The 10,690-nt window shown below is 28.8% G+C and overlaps 1 protein-coding gene across 1 annotated transcript; it reads left to right on the top strand.

The window, feature by feature from the left end:
• Positions 1 to 6,930: 6,930 nt before the first annotated feature.
• Positions 6,931 to 9,748, top strand: LOC109341233 (bidirectional sugar transporter SWEET1-like). Its single transcript, XM_019579086.1, has 7 exons — positions 6,931 to 7,065; positions 7,096 to 7,135; positions 7,285 to 7,321; positions 7,720 to 7,815; positions 8,113 to 8,392; positions 9,042 to 9,161; positions 9,477 to 9,748. Exons 2-7 carry the CDS (start codon positions 7,102 to 7,104, stop codon positions 9,672 to 9,674), a joined length of 765 nt encoding a protein of 254 aa, XP_019434631.1. The 5' UTR covers positions 6,931 to 7,065; positions 7,096 to 7,101; the 3' UTR covers positions 9,675 to 9,748.
• Positions 9,749 to 10,690: the final 942 nt, after the last annotated feature.

Below are 10,690 nucleotides of genomic sequence, written 5' to 3'. Positions count from 1 at the left end.
TTAACCCAACCAAATAAACTTTTTATACCTAAAGAACTACGTAAGCCTTGATTCCCTTAATAGGGATACGTAGGACCGATGTCATTCTTGTCCGGCACAATAATAAAAACAAAATTTTTTTCTTCATAATAATTAATTAATTAATCACATAATTAAATAAAATAACAATAATACAATTAATAATCCATGCAATATAATAGGGTACCGTTCAAACGGGCAACTAGGATGCTAATATCTTCCCTGGTGTGTAATCGACTCCCGAACCTGGATATCAAAGTCCAAGGCCCAATGTGATTGGGTCAAAAGATTTTTCTACATTTTTTGACTGAAAAAAAATGTAGTGGCAACTCTAATGAGGTCGTGCAGCCGAAAATCGGGGCGCGACAAAAGTCTTTCTGGCAAGAGGTCAAGACAATGTATTTTATTAATGACAAGACAAACCAACAGTAACACAAGTAGATAGAGAGTTGAGCTATAGTGTATCCAATACTCGAAGATGAGTAATTAATACTAGGCGAGATGTTGGGTATTCCAAGTGTAAATAAATAAGTCATGCATCGTGTAAAAAGTGGACGAGTTAAAAACATATAAGTGGGTGAACTCATAAACATAATGTCTTAAGATTTTTGGTCACTATCTAATTTCATGCCCACTTATATATGGATGGAGATTTTCTGTGGTGTCTCTAATGGTGTCTCAAACCAATCAAAATGTGTTATTTAATTGAGAAAAAAGTTATAAAAAACATGAACTAATATTTTATATTATTTGAAGAAATACTATTGCATAAGGACATGAGGACATGGTCTTTTTGGGACAGGGGATCCTTTTCCCTTATATACTTCTTTCATTTAGCCCATTGAAAAACAATTTTGCCCATAAATAAAATATCTCCCAACACTTTCAACATCAACATTAGAACAAATCAGCAGATTTAGTGAAGTACTTGATATGTGCATCGGAGGAGTACTTCCACTTTGCAACAGAAATTGCCTTCCAGATTCAGTAGTAATGATTGAAGGAAGAATTTAAGAGACCACTCTGTTCATTGAGCTTAATTGAGTAATGTGAAAGTATGATAAGATGTTTAAGAGAATATTGCGCAATGTATTTTCATTGATTGATTTGTGATGATTAGTCATAAGCTTTATACAAAGATGTGAGTACCTTGCATAAGAAGTAACGGCTAGAATAGACCTAACAACTTCTAACTAACTCTTAATTCACATGTGTTAATATAATTATAACATGTGCTAAAAAGATCTAAGAGTTCTGCTCCAAGTATTTGTGATGCAACTCTTGTCCATAGGGAGCAAAATTGTGCTCATGCCTATATGTTCAGCCTTAGCATCCTTGAATCGAAAACTGCATCAACCTAGGATAGAATCATGTAATGAGAATCTGCATCAGTTTTAGTAGGCAACTGTATTAGCTTTTAGTCTCCTTAGAACAACAAAAAAATGAACCCTACAAGCATACCTTCTGTCTCCTTAGAAAAACACTTATAATTCTTATCCTGACCCTGCTCTATATAGACAACTTGTTGGTAGACTCTTATTCATTAGCCCCCTCCTTTAGGCATAATGCGATCAATAAAATAGCCATCCAATTGAACAGGTACTCAACTATTAGAGTACATGCAATTAGAATTTTGGTCATAGTTACTATCATTATATTGCAATGCAAATTACAATCATGGAAATGTGAATGTTTTTGTGAATATTTTTTTAAATTTGATGTAACCCAATACGGTCTAATATGATAGTGTTGCATCATAATGTGTCCATATCATTGTAATTCAATATCCCACAACAATTAAAAGGTGATGTTGTTATGAAGAACACCACAATAACAATATTTATATGCGCATGAGGTAATGCATGAGATAATGTAGTTCGCAATTTAATATAATACTTGCAATCTATACATGTTAAATACTTTACTATTTTCCAATTCACACACCATACCCCTCTAGCATCTTTCAGCTTTAAAGCCATTGTGTTTTTTTAGGTTTGTAATATATGAAGAAATAGAAATAATAATAGTTCATGGTGAACAAATTAGGTGGTTGTGGGTCTAAGCTTCAGATTCTTAATCTTATTTGAAGTATTTTCTAATCAATTACAAACAATAATATATGTAGAGATACACTTTTGAGATAAAAGATCTCTACCCCGAATTAGGGGGAGCTCCAAAGGAATGTGAGACAATTTCACCCTCCTCTCAAATATTTATGTTGCATAATGGAACCATTTTTAACATGAATTTAATTTGAGTTTTCTAAATGTGCACTCCCTGTGCCTTGGACCTGAAAAGCTGGACATAGTTTTCTTGTACAAATTGTATTTTATTATATTTATTTTCATATCTTAATTCCTTACAAACAATGTTTTAATTTGAAGTTAAGTTACATTTGTCTTAATTGTGAAAAATTATGGAAAATCAATGCCATCACAATTATGATTATGTATCATTACTAATGTTATAATAACCGAGCCGAATATTAAACCGGATGAGATCTCGTATAGATTCTAATCGGTTTAACCGGTTAAGTCGTCTGTTCAGACCGGACGACATCATGTTATATATATAATTAATATATATTATATAATTAATATATATATATGTATATATATATATTTCTAATTAATGATAGATAAAATAAATAAATAACATACTTATCACTATCATGTTTTGTATAATATATTATCAAGATCAAATAAAAGTATATCAAACAAGTTTAAATTTTACTAAAGTACAATCATCTTTTATAGAGATTAAATATTATAATTTATCTAAACATCATTGTCTTTATTAGATGAGTATAAATTTGTACATTGTCGTATAAATATTTATATATATTCACTGCATCATCCACTATGATTAATTTGAATGGTGAATAATATACTGAAAGCATATATAATTTTTACATGAATATATTTTTTTCTCTCTATTATTAGATATTATAAATATAATACTCATTATATTCTTTTGTCCACATTAACAAGATCAAAATATAAAACAAACTGGTTTACTAATATTATAAAATATATACAATATACAATTATAATGCACTGCTTTAGCTAGAATGTTCTAAAATCTAAACAAGGCTTTGTCTTTAGAAGGTGCAGACACATATTCAGTCATAAATTATTAAAAAAGAAACAGTGCATGAGAAAGCACTTTGACTGTTTGACATCTCTCACAGGGTATAAGTGGGACGATGAAGATGAAGTCGTCGTGCTTGGGACGAAGAATCCACCATCTTCTTATGGTAAGAGCAGCGGCAAGGATTTCCATTCTTATATTTCTGGTTTTCTTCCTCGGTTCCTCTTCTACCTAATTTTCTTAAATTTTGCCTCTTTTTTTACTTAGTTGGCCTTCCATCGGACCACTCGGATTATTCTGGGTTATCCTGGTTTAGCCTGGTTTAACCAAATTTGCAACGATCTAACGCGGCTAGGAAGAGTGTTCGGTTTTCTGAGTGAGACAGAGTCATTTATCTTGCCGGGCGACGGTCAGACTGGTCGAACCGGCCGATCCGGTCCAACTCTCATATCCTTGATCATTACAAAGACTTTAAGCTTGTTTGCAAGTTAGATTTTGAAAAGTAATGAAAGGAAATGAAAAACTTGAGAGTCATGAAATACATTTACGAAATAATTTTGAAACATTTTATTTCCCTTCATTCTCCTGAAAACTTAAGTGGTATTATTGTAGCCACAATTATGATAGCTAAGTACAAATTAAAACAATACCTATTAAGTGTTAGATAATCATTTTTTTGTTGCAAATTTTAGGCACACAAACCCGGAACCATGGTCCTCTACGCGGTTCTTGGGCCATACCACTATAATGTTGGAATATTGGTTATATATATTTTTTTTTTATTTTCTACTTTATGTTGATGTCGGATTTTACTCTTTGAATTTGTTGTCGGCAGAGAGCAAATAATTAAATAGCTTCTGTGTTTTTTTTTTCGTTTTGATAAATAATTAAATCTACAAGTTTATAAGAAAGCAATTCATATTATGTTAAAAAAATATTGGTCTAATGCTGTATAATCATACTGAACCTTAGATAAATCAAAAAATTAAATATTCATTATCATAAATGATTCTTGTTGGGAGAAACAATCATGCACTCAAAAGATATTAGTTTATTACCTAATAATCGAGTGAATATATTTTATTATACTAAAAAATTTATCTTTTACTATAAAAATATAAATTTACCATTACGTTATATTAGTTATGTTTATTTTTATTATCGGAATTTTAATTTACTTAAATATATAATAAAGTCTTATTCTATGATAAAAAAACGACATAATTCTCTATCAAAAATTATTTAATTGACAAAATATCTATATCTATACTATTAATAAAGGGAAAACACAAAATAATCACCCATCATGGTGTAATTTGTGTTTTCCTATTTTGTCATCAATATCTTTTTATTTCTACTAAAAAATCAAATAACATTATTTTCTTATTTTATCCTTATTATCTTCTTATTTTAAAAGTGTATTTAAAAAATTGAATATTAGACCAATTGAATAAATTCAACCGTAAATTTAGCGCAAAAACTTATATTTGAATTTATAAAATACAAACTATATATTACAAACGATAGGAAAGCGGGTTGACAAGTACGACAGTACATATCAACATATAATTTTTGGCATTCATCTTCCTTTAATAGTTGGAGTAATATGTATTTGATTTACTCTCTTTATCACTATCTAGGCTTATAATAGACTCCTAAACAATGTCCCAATCACTTGAGCACAATTCTATTGTTCTTCTAGGATAAGATCACTTCTAATATTTTCTTAATTCATTCATTCACAATCTTGTCTTTTGTACTATAGTTACTATTCTAATGAAACATTATATGTTACATTATATATACCTAATTTGAATATCTATAATGATATTAAATATTTTTTTCTTTTACTTTTATTCACCACAAGGAAATATCTACTTTCCAATAATAAATAATATATGAATATCCTAATTTAGCATGAGTATCTCATCCAAAAAAAGTTGAATACCATAGAAACTTTGAATGAAGAAAAACACACACATTCAATGCATTTACTGTCTTCATATTCCAAACAAGTTACACGTGATATAGTAAGTCGGAAAAAATGTTTTTACAAAGTTTTTTTATTATATTATTATCATTAAGTTATCTATCACTTATATTTAATTGTTACCGACTCTTAAAATATTAACAATAAAAAATAAATAGTAGATAAATTATATATATAAATGGTACACTCATAATAATTTGAGACAAATGGAATCATTAATATAAGAACACGTGAAAAATAAAAACAATTATTAAAATTATTGAGAAATGAGACACTATTTAATATAATTTTTGAATGATTAAAATAAAAATATAAATGATGATTTTTTAAATAACTATGTGACCACTAATTAGTTTTTAAATTATATATGATTGTTTGACTCAAATTCATAAATTTTATATCAGGACTATTTTCGGACTCCATAATACAAAGTATTATATAACTAAATCTAAATTACTGTTTTTGAACCGGTAAATCTAGACTACTTAGACTATGTGTACTATCATATTATGACAATAAAATATAACAAAAAATATATCAATTAACCCGTGCTATAAATTAAATAAACACTGTGATTGGTTTAATATAGCTACTTGGTGATCCAAATTTATGCATCATTTTCCTTTAAAAAATGAGAAAAAATTATTTTACTCCATTATTTACTACTAGCGTGTGACTGGTACTCCGCGCCAGTTGACCTACATTCTTATTTTTTTGATATAAATGTATAAGTATAAAAAATGAAACATATAAATTCAATAGAAAATGTAAATTTAAGAATACAAGATGTAATAATTGATATGATTTACACAAAACTTTTATAAATTTCTCAGGCATCTAATAATCATTATTGAGTTGTTAGATATTTTTTTCATGTGCTATTGTTTTTTTTTTTAGTTGAGAAAGAGAGAAGATAAAAAAGAATGCGTGGACAAGTAATAATGTATTAATGAAAAAATGAAAGCAAAATGTGGAAGTTGCCATTTATTAAGGAGATGTTAAAAATGATAAAAATGGAATTTAAAAATTATTTCATGCATGGTGGTTATTACTTGTTTTGGCTTTAATAATAGTATGGATATGAATATAGATTTAATGTTTAATCATCATAATAAACTTGATTTAGTGATGATGTATAAATTCTTACACAAATAATAATGCATAAAAATTACACTAAAAAATTATTAAATGTGTTAGGATTACAAGAACAGAAATCATATATTTTCAATGATATTTCATTTTTATTCTGGACCAAGTAGATTTTAATAAATAGTATACAAAATTAAAAATATTAATTTTGTTATTAAAAGTTTTTTTTATTTATATAATAATATCTGATTATTTAAGGCAAAAGAGAAACTTATGTAAGAATCTATCTATCGGATGAGGATCATATGTCCTCATTCATATCTAATTTGGTGTCCTAAACCAATGAAAAATTCTATTCATTTAAAAATATTTTGTGAAGTTTGATTAGTTCAAGACATAGAGACATAAAAATTATGGAGTGCCTATCTAACTTGAGTTGATTTGGCACAGTTTGCAATGTTTCTTAATCACTTTCTTTAACGTATCTTCCTCTCTGAACCTGAGGCTGATCATAATTCAAGCGCACACTGTTTTCATGTATTCACCGGAAAAGACAAAATTTAAAGGTCGACATACTGAACACAGCTTAGTCCTGTATGTCATCTTACTATCGTTCTATTCAAGCAACAACTTTACCGTTATGTTAAAACTCAGTCTTGGAATATAATGACATGACAACCCGTGTAAGGGAAATAAAATAAAATAAAATTGTTTAAAGAAAACGGTTCCCAACAAACAATTGAATAACTATTGCACATTACAAAAGTAGTTACTTTGCAGTTCTTTCACTTGTCTCTATATAAACCAGTAATAACCATTGCACATTTCATCTTAAAGAAACTATCATTCTTTCATTATACTTTGGTTTTTCAACTTTGAAGAATATTTTTCTCTAACATCAAAGCTTCAAGACTATGGATATTGCTCATTTCATATTTGGAATATTGGGTTTGTTTACTATCCTTATTATACATATGGGTTTCAATTATCTTCTTTGATAGTTTCTAATTAATTGCATTTCTGGTATATGATTCTTAGTTTCTACTTCTGTACTTTCTTTGTTTGTCATTCTTCTTCCTCTACTTTTCTTGGTGCAGGTGATGCTTCTGGACTGTTCCTCTTCTTGGCTCCAATGTAATCTCATAAATTTCATATTCTCTCCCATTTTGAAAAATTGTTTTAGTATTTTGCTTTATATTCTATTTGAGAGTTAGTTTTTAAAGGTCAAGACGAAAAAGAAATACTTGGGAGTCATCAAACTCTAAAGTAGTATCCACCTTTTCTTATTTGGAACTCAACTCGCTAATTAATTTACCTTGTTCATTCTTTTTTTATTATATTGTTAATATTATTTATACAACTTCTTTCAACATACACTTTCTTGTAATAATAAGCGTTCTATTTTCATATATCTACAAAACTAAGCAATTCAACCCATTTCTTATATTTGCAAAAGCATTAATCTTTGTTTGTGTGTGTATTTTAAAGTTCCAAGTTTAAGTGAAAAAATTGAGAATTTTGGCATTTTGCAGAGTCACATTCAAGAGGATTATTACTAACAAATCCACAGAGAAATTCTCAGGCATTCCATACAATATGACACTGCTCAATTGTCTCCTTTCTGCTTGGTAAACTTTTCTCTTGTTCATTGTTTTCTCTATCTTCAATACATTTCCTAATATCTTGCACCATCTTCATGTGAATTTCTTATGGACAAAATATTTTATCTTAACTTCGATTAAGAAATCATGGGTGAACTTGTCGAAACCTTAATTTTTTGCAAAGTGGCATTAAGATTAAGGGTATATGATTTCAATATCAAATAATTCTTCTTGCTACATGATTTCATCTTTTGTTCAATTCAATTACAAACAATAGATTAAGATCATACAAGTAAATAAAGTTGTGATTTTTACAATGTACAGGTATGGTTTACCATTTGTGTCTCGAGACAACATACTAGTAACAGTTATAAATGGCACAGGAGCGGGGATTGAAATCATATATGTTCTTATCTTTCTCTTATATGCACCAAAGAAAGAGAAGGTTAAAACTCTTGGCCTTTTCTCCTTTGTGGTTGCGGTGTTCTCTGCCGTTGTTTTCATCTCCCTTTTTGCACTTCATGGCAATTCTAGAAAGTTTTTCTGTGGCTTTGTTGCTGCCATATTTTCTATCATCATGTATGGCTCACCCCTCTCTATTATGGTAAGCTTTTTTCTTTTTTTAATATTACATTCATGTCAATAATAATAATGATTTTACTCCAAACATCTTTGATTTTTATATACGTATAATATATAATGTGACTTATGATTAAAGTTGATAGTGTGAAATATTTAAGTGTTTACTTTAACTACTTAAAATATAGAAAAATGTATTTATTTTTGTAAGAGTTTTTATACTGTTAATATATCATTTATCATCATTAATTCTTAAATATAAGTAATTATATACTAATTTTTACTATAACAGTACATAGATAGCTATTTTAAATATCAACTTATCAAAATTTTATGCTAATCATTATCGACCCCTTTCCCTTTTATGGAGGCTTATATGAGAACTTCCTATAAAGGTACTCATTCTAGTAATATTCTTGCTAATTTTAATAATACAAGGACTCTAACTACAAAGTTTTGGGATATTGATGAATGCTTGATTCTTGTAAATTTGTAAGGATTTTGAATTATTAACATGTACATGTTAGTTCATACTATAAAATTAAAATTGACATTTATGTTGTAACTTGTGAAAACTAACTATTTTAGTAAAAGATACTTTGTAAGAATGGCTTGTGCATGTGTTGGTAATAGTAACTATGGTTCATTGTGGTGTGTTCTTTTTTTGTGTGCAGAGACTCGTGATCAAAAGCAAGAGTGTGGAGTTTATGCCCTTCTTCCTGTCACTATTTGTCTTCATATGTGGTACCTCCTGGTTTATCTTTGGTCTCCTTGGCCGGGACCCATTTGTTGCTGTAAGCTCATCAATCATCACTTTAAAATTTACATACATTTACCCGATTCAAATCTTACTAAATGGGAAACTCGTGAATTGGGCCACTCATTATTAGTAAGAACATAGGAATGTCTAATTGATTGTCCTAGTTGTTTACTTTAGCAATAATAGTTACATATTTATCTCATTTATCACGGACAGGTTCATTGTGAAACCATTTACCCGACTAAACCGGGTACCCATACCAAGTGAAACACGTACCCATACACGCATTATTATGTGCCACATAACCATGATTGAGACACATGAATGGGTTTTTTTTTTGTTTTTGCAGGTACCGAATGGTGTGGGTTCGGCACTAGGGACAGTGCAATTAATACTGTATTTCATATACCGTAACAACAAAGGTGGTCCAAAGAAGCCAACAACGCCAACACAAGAAGAATCTATAGAGATGGGCACCGCTAAAACTGAACCAATCCAATCCAATAGCAATAATAATAATAATGGAACTCAAGGAGAACACGTCTAGGAACAACAACCCATGTTGGTTCAAAGTTATCTTCAACCTATGCTACAACCTCTTCAATTTGGACTTTGTTCTTTTCTTAGAACGACAAATATTCAACAGTAAAAGTATCATCATATTACATGGCACATCTCAAAGATACAAATGTTATATCATATTGTCTTTTACTTTTTTTTATTTTCTATGTACTTCTTTTTCTGAGAGGACTTTTTCTTTTTCTGCTTCACTTGCTAAAGTGAAAACCCCAAGGTATATATAATTTTTACATTACAAAACCAACAATGATGTTACTCTTTGTTGGTGGTACTATTTGATGGCTGTGTATGATATAACAAGATGATATTCAGCATTAGAGAATGAACTAATGTTTTTTTTTGGTTTCTATTAAAATATATAAGTATGATTGTATTTTGTTTTTATTTTATTTTTTCACAATACTTATTTCTCCATAAGAGGATTTTCACTTGTGTATGATTGGCATGAGAGTTCAATTTTAATGTCAATCATGGTTGAGTGAAATATAAATTAGGTGATAGGAATGTCATTTACTCTATTTAGTCCATTGAATTTATTAAGAAAATGAATGGTTAAGATTAAGTGTAACTAGTACAACTTAGTTTGGGTATAAATGGACATGATATTTGAAATTCTTTTCATAAAAAGTTTCATAATCTAAAAAGGTGGGAGTGCAAAATTACCTACCCCTCACATCTTTTAGATTTTTGAGCATTTTACTCTTCAATCTTCTACATTATTTTAGGTTTTTGAGCATTTTTATGTTTCAAATCTTCTGACCTTTCATATTTCCAAATGCAACTTTCAAGAATGTAAAAAATTCTGTATAGAAAAAGATATGCACACTAAATCAAATCTTTGTTTGCAAACCTATTAAATTTGTAGAAAAAATATATATATCAAAAGTTCAAAATTTTTACATTATTACTACGTTATTTACTATTCACACTAAATTATCAATGAAGCAAATGAATGGTATATTGAAAGTATATAATATTTAATTG

The sequence above is a fragment of the Lupinus angustifolius genome, unplaced genomic scaffold (assembly GCF_001865875.1).
Source record: "Lupinus angustifolius cultivar Tanjil unplaced genomic scaffold, LupAngTanjil_v1.0 Scaffold_415, whole genome shotgun sequence".
NCBI classification, from domain to species: domain Eukaryota; kingdom Viridiplantae; phylum Streptophyta; class Magnoliopsida; order Fabales; family Fabaceae; genus Lupinus; species Lupinus angustifolius.
This window is presented reverse-complemented; position numbering and strand designations above follow the sequence as displayed.